This window comes from Saccostrea echinata, unplaced genomic scaffold, assembly GCF_033153115.1.
Source record: "Saccostrea echinata isolate AGI-Se365-2 ecotype Australia unplaced genomic scaffold, CSIRO_AGI_Sech_v1 ptg000001l, whole genome shotgun sequence".
Classification (NCBI taxonomy): domain Eukaryota; kingdom Metazoa; phylum Mollusca; class Bivalvia; order Ostreida; family Ostreidae; genus Saccostrea; species Saccostrea echinata.
Window position 1 is genome coordinate 10,707,698 of NW_026889750.1, and position 25,219 is coordinate 10,732,916.

At 32.5% G+C, this 25,219-nt stretch overlaps 2 protein-coding genes across 2 annotated transcripts in view; one reads left to right on the forward strand and one right to left on the reverse strand.

Annotated features, from left to right (window-relative positions):
• Positions 1 to 1,021: 1,021 nt before the first annotated feature.
• On the reverse strand, positions 1,022 to 13,313 carry LOC133194803 (kielin/chordin-like protein). Its single transcript, XM_061330714.1, has 21 exons — positions 13,277 to 13,313; positions 12,948 to 13,088; positions 12,222 to 12,335; positions 11,854 to 12,016; positions 10,745 to 10,839; positions 10,525 to 10,657; positions 10,217 to 10,320; positions 9,675 to 9,792; positions 9,484 to 9,545; positions 6,449 to 6,580; positions 6,100 to 6,213; positions 5,757 to 5,922; positions 5,019 to 5,104; positions 4,557 to 4,707; positions 4,298 to 4,386; positions 4,050 to 4,188; positions 3,686 to 3,780; positions 3,262 to 3,394; positions 2,233 to 2,345; positions 1,362 to 1,482; positions 1,022 to 1,189 (listed from the first exon to the last, which is right to left on the reverse strand). The coding sequence occupies exons 1-21, from the start codon at positions 13,311 to 13,313 to the stop codon at positions 1,063 to 1,065; spliced, it is 2,433 nt and encodes an 810-aa protein (XP_061186698.1). The 3' UTR covers positions 1,022 to 1,062.
• Positions 13,314 to 14,385: 1,072 nt separating this feature from the next.
• LOC133185180 (zinc phosphodiesterase ELAC protein 1-like) overlaps positions 14,386 to 25,219 on the forward strand; it is a 295,055-nt gene continuing 284,221 nt past the window's right edge. The window contains exon 1 of the mRNA XM_061320270.1: positions 14,386 to 14,393. The gene's annotated coding sequence lies outside the window, so the exon portion shown is untranslated. The remainder of the gene's footprint in view (positions 14,394 to 25,219) is intronic.

A 25,219-nucleotide genomic window follows, 5' to 3' on the forward strand; every position in this document is an offset into this window, starting at 1 on the left:
ACCACTGGGTCAGAAAAAAAGCTTACATAGTGTAGATTAATGTTCAAATCATGGTCCCTGGGGCTTGGGTAGGGCAATATATTTTATATAGGAATACATGTATGTAGAATAAAATCAAAATCTTCCCTTTCAATAACAGATGGCCAAAATGAGCCTTTATGAGAAATCACCCACATCTAATGTATATTTAAAAAGGTTTTTGTTTGTTCAATTCATGAAATCTTTGGATAGAGTGGAACCACAGTAGCGATTTATTTAGGAAAGAACATCTTTAAAATTATTTTCTCAAGATAGTAGGACTATATCAAATCATCCTGATATGCATGTAGTGTAGTTGACGCAGTGTTTGGTCAAGTCATTACCCCAGGGGCAAATGTGCAGCCACAATAGATATTCGAAGCTTGAAGTGGGGAAATGGGAAAGATCTTTTCAAATATTCTTCTCGAGCAGTACCATGTGACTCGGATGAGCGTTGTTGTCCATTGGCCTCTTGTTTTTATTTTCATAGAAATGAATTGCAGTTGTAGATGTAAGGTGCATGGAATGCACATTTTGGATTTATACATGTACTAAGGTTAATTTAAGTTAATGTCTAACGTTTTAAGTATAAAAAGTGCATCCATGTAAATTCATTACCTCCACAAAAGAAAAGCATAAAGAACAACTACTTCATTTAGAATGAAAACATATGGATAGATACTTAGTTGTATGGAACTAGTCATTTGATTTCATGAGTAAGGAACAGAAGATTCTACTGTCTTTCGATGGAAGATATCAACAAGAACTTTTCATTAAATGAGAATAAAAAAATGCTTAGTGCAATATAAACTGAACGCTTTTTATGGTTGTCATATTGTAAATTTTGTATTTTTTTGCCATGGCATTCATATTGTAAGTTCTGCCACTCAGTGAATTTAAAGTTTACAAAATGACACCTGTGTCTATCGAAAAAAAAGAAGGCAAATAAAGTATAATAAAATCTGTATTTTTCTAATTCATTCAAAATATTCATTTGAAGATCACTAAACATATCTATTTATTTTTTGTTCATGGCATCTGATCCTACTCCTGAACATATCCAGGTGGATAATTAATAAAGTAGTTAGCAGGACATTTGGGTACTTTGCAGCATTTTCCAGTAGGAGGAGGCTCAAGTGTACATGCAGTCGGTAGATGAAATTCAACACATCTAAATAACATTAAAATTTACATATGAATTTTTTTTTTGTTAAAATCGTAACGTATATACAAGAAATTAAGTCAAAAGAAGAAAGGAAAATTAAAAATAAAAATAATAACAAATTGTAGGAGGAAATTTATTATGAAAAGCTTATCTCTAGCTTTTATTTTTTTTTCCTTACCTACTTTCACAGTTGTAAAAATTTGCTCTTTGACAATAACATTTCCACTTACAACCATCATACCACATGTCACCAGACTGATATACCGATCCATCCTTGTAAACACAGCCATGAAAGTCACCTATATCGAGAAATGCCAAGTTAAATGTACAACAATGTTTTGATTTAATATCAATTTTTGAAAAACAGAACTACCCTAACTCCGTCATTTTTATATTTTTACTAATAACTCTGGTCGTATTTGGTAGGGCTGATATTGCATTTAGATTTTTACTATAATCACTCTGGTCTTACTTGGTAGGGCTGATGTTGTATTTATATTTTTACTATAATCACTCTGGTCTTACTTGGTAGGGCTGATGTTGTATTTATATTTTTACTATAATCACTCTGGTCTTACTTGGTAGGGTTGATGTTGTATTTATATTTTTACTATAATCACTCTGGTCTTACTTGGTAAGGCTGATGTTGTATTTATATTTTTACTATAATCACTCTGGTCTTACTTGGTAGGGCTGATGTTGTATTTATATTTTTACTAATAACTCTGGTCGTACTTGGTAGGGCTGATGTTGTATTTATATTTTTACTATAATCACTCTGGTCTTACTTGGTAGGGTTGATGTTGTATTTATATTTTTACTATAATCACTCTGGTCTTACTTGGTAGGGCTGATGTTGTATTTATATTTTTACTATAATCACTCTGGTCTTACTTGGTAGGGCTGATGTTGTATTTATATTTTTACTAATAACTCTGGTCGTACTTGGTAGGGCTGATGTTGTATTTATATTTTTACTAATAACTCTGGTCGTACTTGGTAGGGTTGATGTTGTATTTATATTTTTACTATAATCACTCTGGTCTTACTTGGTAAGGCTGATGTTGTATTTATATTTGGTAAGTTACAGACTGATTCAGGACAGCATTTTCCGTCCCTCTTCACCAAAGAACATCCGGCAGCTGGTTGAATTTCAGGACACCTGTATAGATCGTAAAACTAATAACTTTACATGTATATCACAACAGAAAATTATTTGATTATGATCTTTCTGAGTAAATAAAAACAAATACATTTTACCCATATATTGTATGGTTTTCAAAATATGATAAAATTACTAGAATTCTAATTTTTTCTTTAAACAATTGACAAATAAGGCAAGTGTTTAATGAGACGAAATCTAAATGAATCTTCTTATTTACTGACAAGTCTAAAAAGGAAATAACAGATTCTAATGAATATGGTTTAAAAGAATGCATCACAAATAAGGGTTAGTTTTCGTTCTTTTCAAATTTCCTTTTTATACTGTATTTAATTTCGCTTTATTATGCCTTTGATATTGTATACGCTGTCCAAACCTTTTGATTTAGGAGTAGAACTTATTATTAGAATATATATATGTTATACTGAAAGTAGGATGACAACGTCATTCGTAGATTTTTATGAGCAAAAAGTTTACAAGTTCAACATATATTACTGTATGATCTCTTTAAAATGCAGATGTCTGAGCCAAAATTGTGATTTTTTTTTCAAAATTGGAGGAAGATATTTTTTCTTGTTTGGAATTAAATTAATCTATGCAAATTATTCCAGTGCGTTTGTAGATTTGTAAATTTTTTGGTTTACAGATCATTAACCAAAGACAAGAAACATTGATTTTAAAATCCATTCATCTTTAAATGTAATTATACAAACGTGAACAAATGAAGTAATTGATTATTTTTATGAGAAGTCTGTTTTGAATTAAAATTTACAAGAAGAGCACAATGATTTAAGCATTAAATAACATCATGAATTCATGATAATTGTAAAATGTTTAATTTATTCTTGGAATGAAATTAATAAATTAATACAGCTTTAGTTTTTATGTTCATTGTATTGGTTTTTATTTTACGTACGTGCTGATGCATTTGTATTGTCCAGTTCTACCGTTGACACATGTACAGTTGATGGAACAGCCATCTTGCCAAGTTTGTCCTGTATTGTAAGTCTGGTTTTTGTACGTACAACCTCCGCGGTCAATAAATGAGGCTAAAGCAAAATAATACACTGTACTGGAATTGGAAGCCTTGATAAATGTCTTATACTCATTAAATTTCTCATCATTTTAAAGATGATTTTTAAATACTTCCAGATTATTAAGTTTTCACAAGCCAGATTTTAATAAAAAAAAAATTTGATTTTTCAACCCATCAAAATACATTTAACTACATTACAGATTATTATTATTAAATAATCTGTTTAAATAACCCTTTTTTCCTACCATCAACCTTTACACTTTCGAAAAAACAACAACAAAATTTAAAGGTAGAAGATACGTACAACCAGTTGTGTTTAGGCAGACTAACTTCTTACAACATTGGCCGGGGACTACCTCGTAGTGGCAACTTGGTGGAAGGTGGCTAAATAGATTGCATCTGCAAAATGTTCAGTTTAACCTTGATAAAAACAATTATAAAGATGATTGTGTTTAAAATGACATGTTATTACATTTCATAGAAAAGGGAGATAGATTTTGAAATAATGATGAAGTCAATAACTTGAAACGACCTCAGAGATACGTTAGATATAATCTAAGGTTCCAGCTATATTACAAATTCTAGTACATGTCCCAACTTCTAAATTCAGTCTCAAATATAATTCGAGATAACCGAATTTGGCCGTAGCTATGTAGAATTTAACCTACAGAGTTGAACAATGAGTAGTAAGTCCAGTCAAACACGTGCAGTTGTAGTCGCACCCGTCTTGCCACACCTCCCCGACGGCATACGATTTGTCCTTGTATACACATTTGTCATTGCCTTGTATAACCCCACTACCACTGCCTAGACCAGGAAAATATATTTTCGGTAACTGTACGTTCATAATTTAATGTGTTGGATGTTTTTTCTTCACACATACACTGTTTCATAAAATACAAAAAAGTTAAAATACCACTTAATGCACAGACAACTTTCTTGCAGCAGTCCCCTGGAACCGTCTCATAATGACACGACGATGGAAGATTGGTGTAAATAACACATCTTCAATATAAACAATGTAGAAAATCATGTCATTGGTGTGTACATTTTATATCTGTAAAATGTGAATAACTATTTTCTACAAAAAGGTTATTTGACAAATTTCTCGTAATAAAGAAGACGTTTCAAAAAAAGGTTTTGTGAGATAGTAAGTGCATTCAACCATTACTTACGGTGTCACACACTGGACAATATCGTTTCTCTCACACGTGCATTTATAATCACACCCGTCCATCCATGTCTGGCCCTTGGCGTAACTTGTATTTTTATACAGACACCCTTGATCTAGATTCAAAGAAGTATCTGTTGGACTTGCCGTTTGATCTGAAGGTAAATTATGTTCTTCAGTTATGCATTATGTTTAGCTTATTTTTAAAATAGATATTATATGACTTAGTCAACTTAAAGGTATGTAGATGCAAGTACCCATCATAATCATTATACTTCATTATATTATATACTGAAAATTGTTCCATTAATTAAAAGCCCATTCATTGAACACTTCAAAATATCTCAACATTATCAGCTCTATATACCCAAACAAGAAACTGGATGAAAATATATAGGTAGAAGGGAACAGCAGTAGAAATATTTCATATCCGTATTCGTAGCATGACGTATATGTTCATACTTACTGAAGGAACAGACAACTCGTTTACAACAATCGCCAGGCACAGGTTCCTGCCTACAGTTGGTGGGCAAATTGGAATACACGGCACAACTAGATATAACCCATAGATTGTTATTGTTTATGACATTGTTTAAGGAATTTAAATTTGTATATTTAGTTCATTCCTAGGTGAATCTGGTTCTGTATTATATGAATGAAAACTGATTTATTTAATGGTAGGTTTGCTGTTTTCCGGAAGAAGACTCTTAGAAAATTATCCAATAAAAAGTTTATTCATTAGCGTGGCGCACCGAAGCCTCGTTGGATGATTTGATTAATATTTTATATGCAATAGAATTATAGTGTCTACCCTCGGTTCTTTGCTTCTTGACAAGTTTTATCTATTTTTATCATTTCATTTTTTTCCTAAATCGTGTACCCTTGGAAAATGACATATCCCTTCATTGTAGAACCTTGGAAAAACCTAATACACATATCATCAGACAGTTCAATGGCAGATAAATTTGATCAGAAATTTGAGTCTATCAATTTGATCAGATGAGAAAAAGGTTCAACAATAGGGAAATATGTTGTAGCAAATCAGATTTTTAAAAATGAAGTTACACAATCGGAAGTACAGTTTGTAGTCTTATAGATAATTGCATTAAAAGTAAGTATCGCAATGAGAAAATCTTGGTGTTATCTTGGGGGAAAATCAGTTTGAACAATGAATGCTTCTGCTCTGTGAAGATGAATTACTTACGGTTGCACACATTGTGTAAGACCCTCATTAGTGCACGTACATCTATAATCACATCCATCCAACCAGGTTTCTCCTACAGCATAAACCTGTCCTTTATATGTACAGCTTCCCTTTGTCAGTGCTGTTTGAGTGGTCATGGGCTTTTTTGTTGGAACTGAGTTGTCACCTTTCCATAAAAAAGTTTGTCAATGAGAAGAGTTTGTTGTCTTCTACCAATATATACTAGTATAGCTGTAAAAAGTCTTAAAGAGTGAGAAAAACTAGAATTAATTTTAGAATTTTAATTACCCACAATCATTCATCAGAGTCAATGATTTTTAAAAAAAAAAATAAAGATACTCACTGCACAATCCGCAGTAGCTTGCACAATGATTTTTGGCCCATGTCAAATATGGCGCCACACACGCCTGCTTCCCATATTCTGCACAATCTGATATTGCATCACTGCAACTGGGCGCTATGGTAAAGTTATTTATAGTAAGATATTTAATAGACTAACACTACTACTGCTTTCATGTATATGAATATTTTTTTCATTAATTTATTTAAAAGACAAATCAACTGGCTATTAAGTAAAAGAAAAACAAGAAAACATGAATACCCAATTAAATAATACTGTCCATGTTTGTTAGAAAAATCTGTATTGTTTTTGTTTTTACTAAAATGATTAAACACACTTAAAATATTCTTACTACAAAATCCACAGAAGCTTGCGCAATTTTTCCTTGCCCAAGAGTCATAGGGTGCTTTACAAGCAGACTGTGTATATTCAGCACAATCAGGTAAAAGGTCACCACAAATACTATAGCATGTGCGCGTTGTAGCTAGAAAACCAAAACAAAGAGCACATTTGCACAATCCTCACATCACTACTGAGATGTAGCTGAATCATTAGAATGGCTAACTCAAACATTAAATTTTCTTCAAGTAAAGTACATTGCTGTTATTGTACTTAAATTTGCAAAAAGAAAAAATATATTTTGTGCACTTACCTGTAATTAGAAGAATGCTAATTGTAAATTTTAACATTTTTTATAAAGAGTACGCGATCGCTTTACACAAATTAAAGTTTTATCTAGGACAATGTACCTTATCAGTGTTCCAGACAACCCACATAAAGTATGTCAATGTCTGAATGGATGCCATTTAAACCAGAAGACAGTCTGTAATCTACCTTAATAGCCAAGTTTTTCTTACACTTTTTCACTTATTAACTTCTGAAGATTTCGTTAGGAGACGGTTCGCTGTCTACTTCAGTGTAAATATGCGATCCCTGTGCTTGCACACTAATCCGTTAAATTGTAGTTCTTCTGTTTCAAAAAGATTCCAGAAGACTTGCAAATATTTTTAGACATACTTTATCCCATATAAAATCCCCTTTGAAATTTTGTCTTCTCTTCTATCAAATTGTGGCCTAACCCTAGAACCAGAGGCCATAATTTATATAAATTCCTACCCATCACTGGGACTGATGTTTTTGAGAGGAGATCAGATTTATCGATGTGTAAATAATGGTTCCAAAGAGGTTCGAACCAAACGTTTTTTTTTCATGATCTCGACATACAGACATTCAAATCGGAGGAAAAGGCTTTGCTTCCTATGACTGTCATGTAACAATAAATCATAGAGACATTTCGATATTGAGATTTATCAGTTAACAACTACATTGTAGTTACTTTCATTCTTATGTTGACTTGATATATCCCAGTGAACTCGAAATAAAAGATACTACAGAGTCTGTCACATCTGTTTCATATTTGGATCTTTTACTGACTGCAGACGTTAATGGCAAACTAACACCCGAAATGAATGACAAACGGGAGGACATAAGCTTTTCCATCTTCAGTTTCCCCTATTTGTGTAAAAAAAAAATATTCCACTATCACCTGCATATGGTTTTTATGTCTCTCATGTTTTAAGTACAATCAATTTTAAACTGAGGAAGGCTACTGACAAATAAGGTGATGTTACAGGGATTTCTACGATCCCGCTTAGAGTTAGCACTTCGCAAGTTCTATGGTGATAATGACCTTGTTTGCAAATACAATTTTTTTGCATCGTTGGGTCGTATTTTTACTGACATGTTTCATACAAATACTAATTGTTAGTCCATTGTTTAATACTATTTTTGACTACAGATTATTCCGTGATCAATACAGTGGGTTAACGGCGGGTATTTCGCTCGACAAGGGAAGTTTGCTTCTCCTAGGCACCTGATCCCACTTTTGGTGTTTCCGGTGCCTGCTCACGTTTTATATTGTTTACAGAATTCATAAGATCGCTTACAGTTCGTTGCCTTTACCTTATTAATTTCAATACAATTCTATTTATATTCCCATTACATTTGTCGGGACAGATTCGCTCCGTTCTACAGCTTAGTGGGGCAGTGCTTACAATTAAGTCTCTAGTTCAGGTATCTGAGTTTGTGTGATTCACATCTAAAGTAAATAAATGTAAATTTCAAATGTTTAATAAAACATATCAACTTTTCACGAAAAATACCAACAGCCGTGAAGGACAGACTTCGGTAGAACTGTACAATGATACATTCGAGAAATGGTGTTAATCAGATGTGGATACTTAAAAACTCCGAAGAACTCTCAGAAAATTTGAAATGACAAAAATTTGCCAAAATCAATAACATCAAAACGTACGACTTTTCAACACTTTATATACAACCATTCCCCACGATAAACGTTTTATTAATTAACAATATTCATTTTCATTCCTACGTTGATTCGATATTTCCCTTTGAAATCAATATAAAGGATACCACAGGGTCTGACACATCTGTTTCATATTTGGATATTTTACTAGAAAAAGACGTTAGGGTAACCTAACAACAAAACTTTATGATAAACGTGATAACTTAAACTTTTCTATTGTTAACTTTCCTTATTTATATAGCAATATATCATTATCACCTGCATATGGAGTTTATGTCTCCCAGTTGATTCGATACACACAAACAATTTCTTAAACGAGGCAAGCTATTGACAAATAAGTTGGTGAAACAAGAAAATCAACGGTCTTGTTTAAAGTCAGCATTTTGCAAGGTCTATGGTCGATACAATTACCTTATCACCAAATACAATCTATTATTAAGTCGAATGTTGACTGACGTTTTTTTTTCATACAAATTGTTATGCCATTATTTTCACATTGAATTGTCCACGGATTTTTCCGTTTCCCGATCATGACAAGGAGCACAAGGCGGGTGTGACCAATCGATAGGGAATGCTCACTCCTCCATGGCACTTGATCAAACCTCTGATGTTTTTAGAGGTCCGTGTTTGCCCTGCTCCAAATTTGTATTGTTTGAATGGACTTCTGAGCTTGATTACTGTTCATATTTCATCAAGAAAACAAAAAGATTACAATAAGGTATTAAGGTATTTATTTTCAAAAATGCTGTATAAAAATAAATTATAATATAATGATCAATGTCCTTTAAAATACACATACAGTTTCACCTGTATGCATGATTATCTACAATACTAACATTAGTGAAAACCAATAAGCAAGTGCACTTAGTTATCAGGCAAAGTGTAAATATGATGTTATAATGATCTGGTAATGAGTCCTAACTACATGTTTATCGTAATGCCAACATATATACAAAAACAGCCCAGCCCTAATCCCGTCTTCTTAGTACACGTGTATCACTCTAGTATATATCCTGGAGGGTAGTTGTATGGATAGGAGGCCGGACAGTTCGGCACCTGACAGCATTTCCCTGCAGGCGCAGGATCCAGGTGACAGATTTTTGGAAGTAGTAAGTCCAAACATCTGTGTTATACGGAAAGAAGTTGAAATTATATTTAAACTTTACATATAAATGTATTTCGTTCAAAAATTTAAATTTAAAAAAGAACTTTTTATGTATTATCAGTCATTGAATGTTGAAGAACAGTTCACCTTGGCTGGGCTGTGTAATATCCTGCGGCTGCATCTTTACAGTTTATTGTGAGACTACATCCATCATTCCATTCGTCGCCTTCTTCGTATACGAGTCCATTGTAGCGACATCCAGGGGCTGAAAAAATCGTATTTTAAAAACACAAAAGGGGTAAACATTTTGTAAAGACGCTATAAAAAGACTGGCATAAAAAGGGAATTGTTTATTGATAAAAATGCTTTTAAAAACAGTTGATCTGCAAAAAAGAATGAAAAAAATGCTCTTTGTTATACTTGAAAACTAAAGTTTATTTAGAGTGAGAGAGGGGGAGAGGTTTTTTTTATCTTCTTATTCTTTGTCTTTTTGGTTTCCGTTACTTTGTTTTTGCTTTTTGTTGGCTTGGGATTTTTTTATTATTATTTTTCGTGTTTCTTTTTTTTCTGTGTTTGGCTCTAAATTATCTTTCAATTACTTGATATCTTTTAGATATATAAACACAATATCATTGAAGAGGAAGTATGCTATGAATGCATACAGGGAGTAAAAATATTTTATTGAATACCATTTGTTTCACTAGCCTTGCGTAGGTTACACACAGATTCAGGACAACAACTGCCATTTCTCTTTACAACAACACATCCATCTGCTGGTTTGACTTCCGGGCAGCTATAGGATATTCAGATAGAAATGTATAGTGAAATACCATGTTTACAATATTTAAGTCATGGCAATTCTGTATGAAATATCAATAAGATGTCTAATGCAATTTTTGGAAATTGTATGTACATTGTATAGCTTCAAAAAAGCACTTTTTGCCGTTGATAATCAACGTGACAAGACAAAAAAAATTCTAAATTTGCGCATACTCACGTGCTTTCACATTTATATTGGCCAGATCTTCCATCCACACAAGTACAATTAATAGAACAGCCTTCGGTCCACGTCTCTCCTTGTACATACTTCCTTTTGTTGTAGATGCACCCCGTATCACCTATAACTGGGGCTAAAAAGAAAAATGTCACATAAGGTTCTGCTCTCGGTTTAATATTTTATCAAACGTTAAAGGTGCTTTATATTTTCCACATCTTACTATTCGGATTGTCCGAACAAACAAGCTTTCTGCAACATTGTCCATCGATGGCTTGGTAATGGCAGTTACGTGGTGGATCTATAAATGTTGGGCAACTGAAAATGAAAGACACACATTGAAGCTTTCGGATGTCGTCAATCGTATAACAGCTCCTAGCCGTGCCGACAAATTGACTATCACGCGATTTGTAAATTTGTTGACAAAGCCACGTGCTGTTATACGAACAACGACATCCGAAAAAAGAAAAGATAAAGAATTCAATGCTTACATTAAAATTCTCTAATTTTCTCTCTTCTTAAATGTTACTTTTGTTCATCTTTCTTAAAAATTTATCGGCTTTCAGAACTGGTGTAGCTAATAGACGTACGAGCCGTTTTGACGTGGAAAGTTAATGCAAAAAAATATATTGCCAGTCGAAGAAAAAAATTACAAATTGTTTTAAATGTACACTTTTTTTATAGTTTCGACAATTTAATGGGTTTATTCTTTTCAATCAGATTGAGTGTGAACAGTATATATTTTGTTGTTCCTAGTGTATTTAAAGTGTATGTGGTTCCTATTGTGTTCCAAGGTTCCATGTGTATTATAGGGGGTTGAAAGATTTTGTTTGTTTGATTGATTGTTGTTTAACGTATTTCGAGAATTTTTCACTCATTTGGAGACTCCATCACTTGCCGATGAGGAGCTGCAAAACTCGGCACTTAGGGCCATTGAGCAGTGAGGGATCTTTTTCGTACCAGCACCTACTGCGACACGGCACCTCGGTTTATACGGTCTCATCCGAAGGACCGGTCTCCACAACCTACTGTGGGATTCCAACCCGCGACGTAAGTATCAACTCCTTACTACATTCTAGATCAGACGATCTTACCACTGTGCCACGCGGGCGTGGGGTTGAAAGAGGTAGATTTACAAATCAATTTCATAAAGAAATTTACTGAATGTATTGATCTATCGCGTAGATATTTCTATATTCTTTACAAAAAACATACCCTTATTGATAAAATTGTTGTAAAAAAGGTAAAAATCAATACAAAGTGTAAGTGCTAAATGTTATCTTGAATGAGGAACAATGTCATTGTCAGTCTCTATACTGAGATTCAACTCACATAGTGCTGCAACGGTATGCCCTCCCTTCTCCACAGGTACAGTGATACTGACAACCATCATTCCATTCTTCCCCAAGTTTATAAGATGTACCCCTGTACAAACAGTCTGTTTTCGCAACCGCCGGAGTAGTTGGGGATGTGGCGGGTGTAGAAGCGTTTACGCCTAAAATTGTAGAGATACATAAGAAAGATTATCTGTGATGGAGTATCGGTATAAAAAAAATTACATCTTCATTTATGCCGTTCTCATTCAAAACTCTGACATGTTGACCTCATAAATGTATTTTTTATTTTAATAAAGATGAACCTTAATCGATTTTATGTGTATTAGTACAAAAGGGAGGTAATAAATTGATATCTAGCACTACCACAATATCCACAGGTTTTGGCACAGTTCTTTCTTGCCCATGGTTCATAAGGTGCAACACACGAAGACTGGCTATAATCCTTACAATCAGGAAGTTTGTCAGCGCAGGCTGGAGCTGTACAAAACAGAATTCTAAGTGATCAGAAAGATGTTCATAAAAAATCCGGCATTCCATTTAAACACAGTCATATGAAATATTCCTCTGTTATATTTGTTCTGCAGTTATGTTGGATTCATATGTACATCAACAGAAACAGAATACTTTTATTGTCTTCAAATAGATCTCTAATATATTACATGACTACTTTATCTTTTCAGGGTAACAGAAAGATAAAGTTATCTCCCGTATTCAAAATCTTATCTTCTTTTTGTCTGTTTTAAATGCTTATTGTATTCAAAAACCATTTTGCTCATTTTACCCAGAATTTTTTTTTATCAAACTATTATGTCTACTTACATGTTACGCTGTCTATTTTGCAAAAAAGAAAAATTTTGGGGAAATTGTTTACTCATCTCATGATATAAAGTTCTTCTAACTGAAAGTTACTATGTATGGCTCTTACTTTTCTTTTCCCTGAGCTGTATCATATAATTTGTAACACTACTTACTGCAGAAACCATAGAACAGGTCACAATTCTTCTACCTACTTCAGAAACCACAGAACAGTGCACAAATTCTTCTACTTACTACAAAAACCACAGAACAGTGCATAATTCTTCTACTTACTGCAGAAACCACAGAACAGTGCACAATTTTTCCTTCCCCAGGATTCATAAGGGGCTTGACAGGCACTTTTTGTGTACTCATGACAGTCCGGAAGTACGTCACTACACGTGTCACTTTGGCCATGACTTCCGGTCAGTGTCACTACAATGTCACATAATTACTAATTATCTGTACATTGGTGGAAAACATCAATGATGGTAAGTTTTGATTTTCTTCATAATAAATTTTAAGAAAGCTATAATTAATTGACCTAAAAGATTGATATGTTTTGCCTTAAATAAAAAATCTTTACTCGAAAGTTTGCAAATCTATATATTAATAAACCTTACCCACTGCCAAGATCATGTAAAAAAGATGAACATCCATTTCTTCGTTCCAAAATAATTTGCTGCAGAAATGTTAGAACAGCCTTCCGTTTTATACGGACTGTCTTATCATAATTCACCAAAGACGACCCGAAATGGCAGGAAAATTGGGTCAAAGAGTGTAATCTTTGAAAGATAAATATCCGGGCACATCGTTGGGGTGACGTTGACCTTTTTGCCAAGTTGCATTTTCTAATGTACTTGATATACCATATTTGCACTTAAGTATACTAAGGTTTTACAGTGCGTTTTCTGTCGTATATCTAATACAATTTGAAATAATCAAATTAAATAAAAGAAATATGTAGTCACGAAGACGGAGAGGATACTCGTGATGAAATAAAGATTTTATATTCAGATTCATTTTATAAAGAATCCACCCTAAATGAATCTCCAATTTATTTTTATTATTTACAATTCTATAGTGATGCGTAGACCAGCTATTTACGTACATTTGATTGTTACTATGTACCTTTAGAATGTTTGTCTTATGAGACTTACAGGGTTATCGGGTGGGTGTATTTTTAGCATGAGAATCTATTTAAAATGTTGGTAATCCATTTATTTGAACCCGTCTGTCACTGTGTTTCTTTCATGTTACTCATGTGCTAAATTTAGAGGAATCCGTTATTTCTGTTTACTTATTCTCAGTCGAAATGAATCATCATATTTTAGTTGCAATACCTAATGACATCGGATGGAGGACGTGTCCGTTTGCACTTTGTCATTCTGTTTGTCTGACCTTATTTTAAAATGATTGGAGCAGATTTCATTGAAGCATTAATTACATGTATAATGATGTGAGTGTAAAGTGCGCCTGGTTTGTTTCCTAGCTTGATGTACGTCATTACAAACTTGAAAATATTTTCCATCAGTCCCAGAATTAATATAATCTATATATATTTTAACTTTATATTTTCCTAGCCAGGGAAGAAGCTACCGCCTATTTAAAGCAATGACTTATGTGAATCAAATCAATCAAAAAACAATCATTTTATACGCCAGCACCGGTATATTCTCTTTTCAAAGGGATCGGTGACACAAATTATATCAGAACTGTAAAGTGAGAAGATTGGAAAAAGTTTAGGATCTTTAATTCTTATTTCAGATAGATTTTAATTCTATCAACACCAATTGAAAGAAGCATTTTTCTCTAAAACGAAACGGAAGAAAAAAATATTAATTTTGATGGAAAGAGCAAACTTTTTGCGAAACTGTCTCAATACAGAGATCTCACGGAGAATATAACCATTTGAAAGTGCATGCGTGCTACTTCTGATGGTACATTTTGTCGCCCTTTACGAGTACATATTGTCGCTGGCGACGATACGTACCTACCCTCACTGCAAATATCGCCATCCTTCGGTATATAATGACACCGGTGTAGCGAAGAAAAGTGCCCCTCCCCCGTAGAATACTGACCGGGGATAATTTTTCCCCCTGGTCAATATTATACGTAGAAAAATGACCCACTTTTCGGAGAAATTATGGTCTTGGAGTCAATTTTCTCTGTGTGGATTGTAGAAAAAAGACCCCGTAGAATAATGACCATGTGTCATTTTTTAATATACAAAAAAGTTACATGGTTTTGATAGGAAAATTTTTGTTAGGTATAGTTAACCTACTAAGATTTTTCCCTAGTATATATTCCTTTGTAAAAATTTGATACCCTACTGTGGTCCCTCCCTATCCCTCCCTGGGGGGGGGGGGGGGTCACGATTTAAACAAACTTGAATCTACACTTCCTGAGGATGCTTCCATATCAGTATGACTTTTAGAAGTTTTTTTTTTCTTATATATTCTTATTTAAAGCTTTGATCCTCCATTGTGGCCCCATCCTTCCCCCAGAGGTCATTATTTGAAATTGCAACTTTGCAAGTGCAATAAGTAGAATAATGATCCTTGGTTTAATCTCTTTTTGTGGCAAGATTTATTGCAATCAGACAAAAACTGTAGGAGTAGCCTTTTAAAAGAATTTTACAGAAATGTCGATTTTAGTAACTATGGCAACATCATTCATCAAAAACCGACAAAGACACTGTATCTCAGTGTAGTCTACTTGTATGACAAGTTATTGAAATCAGACCAAACTGTAGGAGGAGTAGTGTTTTCTAAGTATTTCACAGAAAATTCTATTTTGAGTAACCATGGCACCACCTTCATCAAAACAAAAACCGACATATACAATTAAATATCTTAGTGCAGTCTACTTGTGTGTCAAGTTATATTAAAATCAGTTCTACATACTCTAAATTTGAACATTTCTCTCATCTGATATGAGAGGTATATACACTGTATAATCATATAAACTGATGAAAAAAATCCAACTTTTAACATAATAAAGTCTGAGTGATTAACACAGCAGTTAGATTCATTAACTACAAAAAAAAATCATTAAGCAACATTAACTATGAGGTGACAATATATGCTCCTCCTGATCCCACCTCTGGTGTTTTAAGGGGCCCGTGTTTTTTACCTTGTTCACGATTTGTATCGTTTACAGATTTACGAGATTGATCAGTTTTCATTGTCTTCATCTTTTCACTTATTTGCTTTCTCTGGATTCAATATTAGTTTTAATCCTTTATGTTTAATTTTAAATTTCCTATCGTGCACTTGTCATCATTTGTATTTTGTTTAGAATTTGATTTCACTTATTCAATTCATGTTTCATCTGAACAAGAACAAATTATATATTCAAAATAAAGTATTTTTAAACTGGTAATTTTACCATTAGTGTAAACTTTCCCATCCAACAGCAATTTTCAGATTATAGAAAGAAAAGGAGAGAGTTAACGACAAGACCACAATTGGTGCAACATTAAGGTCTTCAAGGTAACTCTGTGTCAATCTGATGTGTTTGTGATGGAACAGCCGGGAAAACCATATGCACAAAAGTTGTTAAAAAAACAATTTTATTTTTCATGTTTTAGGAGGGAAATAATCTTTGCACATCTTAAAGAATTTTTCGACATCCATAGATACCCGTTCTAAAATTTATTGTTGCACTGCCTTTATTCTGGTCGAATATCGAATGTTTTAATTGTTGAGGAAATTGCTGAAAGCTGCAATTCAATGGCCCTTTTAATGTCTTACGCGATGCAAACAACAGTAAGAGTTGGATTAGGCCTGACTTAACAGTTCGATTTGGAAACTGCAAAAATGCTCGTTACACAAATGATATGTTGCAGACATTGGACCATCCAAAAAGGCTTATTACTTCAAATTGGTTCCAAAAATTTCCATCCGGGTACATATAAAAGGACAAAAATAGACATAGAAAAAAGGACAAAAATAGACATAGAAATATGTACATAGAATTTTATCCCAAAATGTATTAATGAACAGTGAATGAATTGGAAATTTGATTGATAATTTATCGTCATTTAATAGCTTGATGTTTGTTTTTCTTATTGCATATTACATGTACGTATTGTTGTATTTGCTTGGTGAAACGTCCTTACACGTTGATTGATAGCTGCTTGAGCTAACTTGATTTCATTGAGTGTTTGATATGTCACGTCTCTGGGAGACTTGATAATTGTTTTTGTCTAGAAAACATGATTATGTTAAATATAATTTATAAGCAGCAAAACACATGGAATTTTCCATATTGTTTCACAAAAGCATTATTGAATAGAAAAATGACAAAAGGTACATGTATACATATCCCTACATTTCCTCTTACATAAAATATTTATCTTACCAATTGTTTGACTGAGGTCAGATTTAAGTTGCCGGAAGAATTACGTACAATGACCCCATTATTCTCATAAAAGAAAAATAAAACGTAAAATTCGATATAAGGCAGCCGTTTATTAGTGACAGTGCACCACTGTCTGTCGTATCATTATGTATAAAATAAGTTATTCATTTGTTTTAAAAGTTATAACCAATGGCATGTAAATTTTGTAGTGGAAAACTAACTTCAGTTTACAATATGTATATAAATTAGTTAACGATACAAAAAAATAATGATAAATTAGATTCTCTCTTAAAACTTTATTTTCTTAGAAGAGAATTTTAAATTAAAAGTATGTTTTTCAATTAGTTCACAGCAGCAAAACTTATTCTAGGTATTGTGCACATATGCCAAATTAAAATGCAATGCTTTTTTGAGATGTGTTTTAAAAAAGACAATTGTAATAATTATGTTGTATGTATTGTATGTGTCTATAACTTTATTACGCATTAGTTGTAGAATATTTTTATGGAAACTTCTTTTTTAAAAAATCAAAAACATATTACTCTAAATACCCATCAACAGTCTCAAAATTTGGCTAGAAAGTTATTTCCAAGTGCCCCTGACTACTTGCATATTACCCCGAGAATAAATTATGACACAACATAAAATCATATTCCAAAACAACGAAAGATTGCAGCCATTCAAATAAAGAGAGTTGAGGAGTTATGTTCTGGACATAATTTCGTGACGGACAAACAATCAATCATATCCGAACCAGTTTGTCTCCCTTTGTAGGAGGAGATGTAAGAATTTTTGGTTGTTTATTTTTAAAATTCTGAGATTTTATGATGAAGTAAAATCTATTTTTTCAATTACTAGTAAAACAGAAAAAAGTGAAAATTCTGAGCAATAATTTAGACCTTATAGACAGTTACCACAAGCCATAGTGATACTATTCAAAATCATTATCCCAGGTAAAAATTTTGCCGAGGAACAGGATCAATTGCTCTTGAAAATAATAAAATGTTAACAAAATGTGGACATATATAATGGATTAAATTTGTAGGATATTGATCTCTATGATTACTTTTTTTCTACGTTTCTGAACAGATGTGGTTTGTGAAGAATGGTAGTACAAAGACACAGCGGTAAATATTCCTGTCACGGAAAAAATGATAGCTATAAAAATCATCTTTTTTTGTATTGGTTCCGTGCCGGACTTCAGAAAAATCAATCGTAGTTGTCATTATTCATATACTTGACCTAAATATTTCACAAATGTATCAAGAAAAACATAGATTATTATAAATTAACCTATTTATAAACACAAGTCTTCAGAAGCCACACCATCTTCCACTGGTTTGGAAATTAATCTAGCATACAATACAAATTTCATAGATGGACGGACTGCTTTTATTACAGTGAAACTATTCATGTTTGTGCATTTTCGATACTTTTGATATATTTTTATGAGTAACGGTAAAGTAAAACTCTAGACTAATTTAGATATTCCTGTCACTTTCAGGGCTTGTTAACAAAAAGCAAATTCTTAACATTTATTCATGGAGTATGCTGGGCCCCAGCCAAAATAAATTTCAGAATGTGAAAATTTTAAAACTTGTTTTGGGTGTATTTATTTCCGTTATGTCACCCAACCAAAAAAAAAATAAAGATTTTATAGAATTGTTCTGTTTTTCTTATTAGGGCTTAAATAGAAAATCGACTTTACATATTCACAAAAATGAATAACAATGAATGAAAAGCAACCAGCACATATATTTTTCAGAGGCCAGACTCAATATTTTTTTTCCAATTTAAATATAATGTTATTTTACATGAGTTGGAGTAAATTTGAATCATTATTTTAAAAATAAAATTAAAAGCATTCGTGAATAGTGAAAAGGAAAGCATGTTAAATAATATAAAATTATACTTAAGAAATGAATTTAATTTTTGAGAATTCATGAGGACATGAACCTACGACGCTTCACGCCGGCATATTTCATGAAGAGCGTTAGCGCTTAATGATAAATATGCAGGCGTGAAGCGTCGTAGTTCATGTATACCTCATGAATTCTCAAAAATTAATTTCATATCTTATATTTACATTATTTTTCTGATGACTTGCCACATATTTTTGTCATTCAACGATCATTTTTGAAAAAAAAAAGTTTGCACTATTTTTCGACATCAATCACATCGCAATGGAAATATTCTTACTCATCCCATGGTAGTTCATGAGAACATGAACTTTTTCTAATTTGCAAAGAATCTTAAGGAAAAATATTTGGAAATGTAAATATATATATGAATGAGTGCATCTCTGACTAAAGTTCTATTTATAGTTTCTGACTCTTCGATACAGTTGTATCTTATTTAATGTTACAGATAATTGTCGTGTCCATTTATAGTAAAGTGAACAAAAGGTAATTTATATTTGGAAATTCTGTCTACAAAAAAAAATGAATAAATAAAGAAATGTTTTGTAGGAACTGCCAGTTGTTATGATTTGTACACGCAATGATATATATATTCATTGCATATTGCATAAGAAAGCAATTGACACCAGTGAGTTCAAATAATGCTAGGGCATGACAGACATCATAGAATGGGGATTATTATACTGAATGGAATGCACCAGAGCCTGTAATGTCCATTATCATTTTATTAACTATGTTAATTAGGGTAGTTATTTATTATTTATGGTGAACATTAAGGTAAACACTGTTTGTAAGTGGTTGAAATTTGAAAGTTTTATAATATATGATTCATGAAGAAAATAGATTTAGTTGTTCATACTGCTTTCAAGAATATTAAAGTCACAGTAGCTTTATAAATTAAACTGTAAAATTTGAAATTTAAGATTTTGTTTTTCATTCCTTCAAAACATAGTTAGCATTAATGAATAATTGTTTAGCTATAAATGAACAACCAACATGTACATGTACCTCTGAAAATAAATATGTGTTTCATTATGAATGTAAATCTATTTTTATACATAAACCTAATTTTGAATTCATATGTCCAAGTATACATTTTACATATATGGCAGTGCAGTTTGACTTCAGGAGATGACAGCGTGACAAGAATATTCATCATTTCGCCACTTAATTTAGTAAGTTCCGCTATGTGTGGTTAATTCATTAAGTTTATTTGATATGTTGATTTCAATTGAAATAGCAGAACACATTATGTTTCGTTATAGAATTATAACACATTTGTCACATTTTCATTACTTTATCTTATTATTTATTACAATTTTATCTCCCAACACGATGTTTCCTTTCTGTGGGGTGAACAGAGAAATGCATTGTTTTATGATCTTCAGAAAGTTAAAAGCATTTATCAGACTGATTTTTATAGTTTTAAAATATAAATTATAACAAACTTTCGTTAATACATATGACAATATAGTTCATTAGCACACTTCCCACTTATTTATTTATTTGATTCCTTAATTGTGCAAAGAAAGTTTACGTTACTAAATATCTTTGACTAAAAAAAATGGTGCCATTCGAAATACACTGAATCTCCTAAATTAAGAGACATATCCTTAATATTGAGAGGTGAACATTTGGGCAAACCCTCTCTCAATGAATCATGTCGGTTTAAAGTTGTTCATAGCTACTAAGTCCAGTTCTTGATGACAAGATTTTGTACAGGATGTTTGTTTGTTTGTTTGTATGTTGTTTAACGTCCCTCTCGAGAATTTTTCACTCATATGGAGACGCCACCACTTGCCGGTGGAGAGCTGCAAATTTTGTCCTATACTCGGCACTTACGGCCATTGGGCAGTGAGGGATCTTTTTCGTGCCAGCACCTACTGCGACACGGGACCTCGGTTTATACGGTCTCATCCGAAGGACCGGTCTCCACGTCCCACAGTGGGATTCGAACCCGCGACGTAAGGATCAACTCCTTACTCCGCGACTCTAGAGCAGACGCTCTAAACACTGCGCCACGCTGGCGACTGTACAGGATGTAAATTTAGCATAGAATTTCAGATCTGGTCTTTTTTTTTTTTAAACTTACTCCGAGCAAGTTCAAAATTGATATCTAGATACTACAACAGAAGGAGGCAGTTTCTTAATGGCAGATTTGTAGAATGAATTTCAGATTTTTCTTCTTTTTTTTAAATTACTATAACGTGAGTTTGTTTAAGTTAAGCGGGCAAGGCTGTATCAGGATAAGGCAGAGGGTACTTGATTTTTCATTTTAAAAAAAGTATTCACAGTGGCTAGGCATTTTAAGTGCATGATAATCACTTTTTTTATATAAATCTTTATAAATATCCGAGACTCTGTTGTAATGACAATGGAACGATAAAGCACTTTCACCCCATTGGTTTTAGTTTTTAGCGGGATTCTAAATTTGGCAATACAGATATAGCTGGTGACGTCTCTATGTTCGAAAAACATTCTCATATGCAAACAAACAGTCCTCTAGTGAACTGTACTATTTTGTGCACAGCTATTCAGGATAATATATTTCTACGTAGGTCTCTTGTTTTAACCAACAGTTTGCAACCTTTCATTCTATCCTAGCCAAGAGTTGATATTATACATGAATCGTACACTATGTTTTGTTAGGTAAAAAATAACAATATAACCAGCAAAATATACAGTGTATTTAACTGCATGTTACCTTATGTCTCTATTCTATTATTTGGCAATCTAGACTTTTACGAAATCTTTTTTCTAGGTCCATATTCTTTATATCATGGCCGCTTCATCGTCACTATTGCACACGCTTATGAACCTTTCTTTGGTTTTTTCATTTGATGTGTCTTCATAAACAGCGGCTACTAGTGACATATGTACATTCATGTATATATGAAACATGTTTTTGCAATATACCAAAATGCTTAATTTTTACTTAATTCTTCTCATAAAATTAAAATAAAACTACATGAAAAATGATTTTCACCCGAATGTTGTGACAAATTAATTATTATCAAAGGAAATAACGAGTCCTATCTTTGATATTACAAGAATGTAGAATGGGACTACATCCCTCTCTCCCTCCACCCTCCAACAGAATAATTAAAAACTGGTATTTTTATATTCATTTTAAAAGCGGGTTTAAAGTACTACTTCTGAACTTTTTTTACTCTGATACAAGTTTAATACACTAATTAATGAATGCATTGTTATTTATTACTTTAGTTTCTCCATTTCCATTTGTACATATATACATACATAGTGATACGGCAATTACATGTAATACTACGTTAAACAAATTGGATCCAATTACTTCTCTGAAATGTTAATTTCTTTCATAAATTGAATTCAATTTAGTAAAATTATGTGTTTTCACTGTATATGTGTACATGTATCTACACAGATGAAAATAGAGAAAATAAAAGAAATTAATGTCAATGCATTTATTAATTGGTGTATTTGAAACATGCATCAGGGGGGAAAGCATTTTGTTGAAGAATTATTCAAAACAGTATGAAATAGATTATCAAATACCGTTTATTAATTGTTTTAGGGGGATTTAGGGGGATCTTGTCTCACTCAGATACCTTGAAATATCAAACGATAGTACCCCAGTCTCTCCTCTCCCATAACCCCAATCCCCATCCCACCCCCGAATCTGCTGACCTGTTAGAATCGAAATTCTTTTGGTGTGTAACAACAGTCCGGAAAAAAAATCATTTTGTATGTACATGTAGTTTTATTTTTTTTTATTTCAAGATTTCATTGCAAGTTCAGCAATAAATGTATTGCAATAACCGGTTACATGTGTCAGTTAATGAAGACACATCTTTGGAAATATCTGAAGAAAGAAGGGTTCATAAGCGTGTCTGCAAGCGGGAATGAAAGAGAGAGGGGGTTTGATCATCTGAGGATAAACAATGACAAGAAATGTAACTAGTTCTTAATTATCCTCGGTCAATGTATATAAATATTGTTATATTAAAGTGAAATACAAGAAATAATTACCAGTACGAGTACATGTTATGGAACTGGATAAATCAAATAAATTATGACTGAATTGATCAATATAAAAGTTACAATTTAATCGCAAAAAGGTCAAGTTTTTTGCACTGTTGCTCAGTAATATGCACTCTGACCCCCTATTTTCTTTCCAGTTTTGAGTAATGCTGTATGTTTAGATATCTAAAATATACTTCTCAAAATCTACTGATATAACCAGTGTCAGGAGTGGCATATCTTAAGTCTTATCTTAGAAAATTTTGATAAGCATGCCTGCTGGTAATTGAAGAAAGTCACTGCACTGTCATGCCGACTAACGTCATTTAAGGATGTAATATACAAGCATACTGATGGAGATGTTTACCATATTTTAAACATACATTTGAATTTTTTATTCATATTTCGCATTTTCAGTGCATTTAATTGTACACAAAGCTGACATATATGATGATTATTTAAATTCATGAAATTTATAGCCATCCTCTAATTCGTTTATATTTTTTACAACAGTATTATCTACAAATAGAAATTGTAAAAGTTAACTTTCAACATTTCTAGAGCTAAGACGTACTTCTACACAATCATAAAAAAGATGCATTAAGGAGAGGAGACTCCATCAGCGAGGGGCTCTTTTTAACTATTTTATGATAGAGTGTACCTAGGAAAGGAAGAAAACACATTTTTCTATTGAAATGAAAAGTTGAAATATTGAAATATATTGAAATTTGTATATGTTCTTAGAAACTAAACTTAATGATAACTAAATTAATCTTTTCTTTGTTTGTTTGCTTTGATAACTTAATAAACGTTATGCGATGTAGAAATATTAATGTATTTGAGATGTTGGTGTTGAAATTGGCCAATTAGTGTTAGTTAATTTTAAGTGAAAATATAAGTAGTTGCGTTATAATTTTCATGAAAATATTCATTGCAATTTGGCCACGATTTCTTGTAATGTGAAAAAGTCCAATAGTTAGTTAATAATTGCCTAAGTATACAGAAGATATAATGTGGTACAATAATATTATTTAAGTCATTCTACAAATATTCTGGAAGGTTCACACCACATTGCAAGTATTTCATATATTGTTTTTATTCTCTAGCTGATGTTAATTGTCAAAACCAGGTACTTATACATACAATAGCATGCGTTTGAAATCACAGTCAAAATACTGTAGAGCGATTTGCATGTTATATATCCATCGATCAAAACACTATAATTTAACAAAATCAATTTTTGACTTACAGTTCAACAATTTGCGTGTTTTATAAACATCGTTATGTATGGAACATTATATTACACCTTACAAAAAAAAATTATTAAGAATTTTCTAAGAAGTATTTATTTAAGAAGTATTTATAGTTTGTTGCAATGCTTGTTGCTACTTCATATTAATTGATATGCATTTATGAATCAAAAACACTCTCTCTCTCTCTCTCTCTCTCTCTCTCTCTCTCTCCATCGAAATCGGGGCCACAACTGTATATCTTGGTGCAGGACAATTTCAGTATTGTCCTATCATTATCAATGTTTAAAATGATATTCCTAGTTTTTCATAATCGTTGAATTGATTATTCCATGTAGGAAGGAAATGTCAATTTATCTATTTCACCAAAATTTTCTGCCCATTCTCAACAAAAAGTCAGGAAAAAATGTCAAATTCATTTCTTATCATATGTATAAATATGACTATACTTTTGGTGATAGAATGTATCTGGTATAAAGGAGTCCATCTTCCATTTTCATTTCTAATAGCCTCATTAAAGCCTTTGGTTTATCCTCTAGAAGGTAGACTGATAAACCCCACTGTATACATTTTCAGATTTGCCACATCATGCATAAAATGTCAAAGGAATTCATTGTGGAAAGGCATGAGGTCGTGTTCGAAAATTAATAATGTAAAAACTTCATTTATGATAAGTGAATTAATGCCACAAAAGCATAATGATGCATATTTGTGCTGTGGTTCTATACTATTTGCAAGCTGCATAGTAGACTTTAATTGGACCGCATTATACATTTCACATATATTTTGCAAAAAATTATGGCTAATAAAATCGCTTCACTTTTACTGCGTGTGTATCGGTCATCAATAGTACACAAAGTTCAGAGACTGTCGGTTGTAACTGTACAAGGTGTGCTGCAAGATATTTTAATGTCGGACCTGAAAAGATAGATATAATTAGGGTTATAAAAAGTACACTATATCATACTTGCTCATTGGCGAAGACCGGTAATAACTACAAAATCCAAGCCAGGTCATCAGAATGAAGAGAGAG

Bases quoted from the DNA above. Each gene is read 5' to 3' on its own strand.
- LOC133194803 (XM_061330714.1), bottom strand. From the start codon at position 13,313: ATGGATGTTCATCTTTTTTACATGATCTTGGCAGTGG. The intron at 4,387-4,556 runs GTAAGTAATGGT...TTTATATTGAAG, and splicing joins ATTGTCCAGTGTGTGACACC to ATGTGTTATTTACACCAATC. The intron at 3,781-4,049 runs GTAGGTTAAATT...AACATTTTGCAG, and splicing joins ACTACTCATTGTTCAACTCT to ATGCAATCTATTTAGCCACC.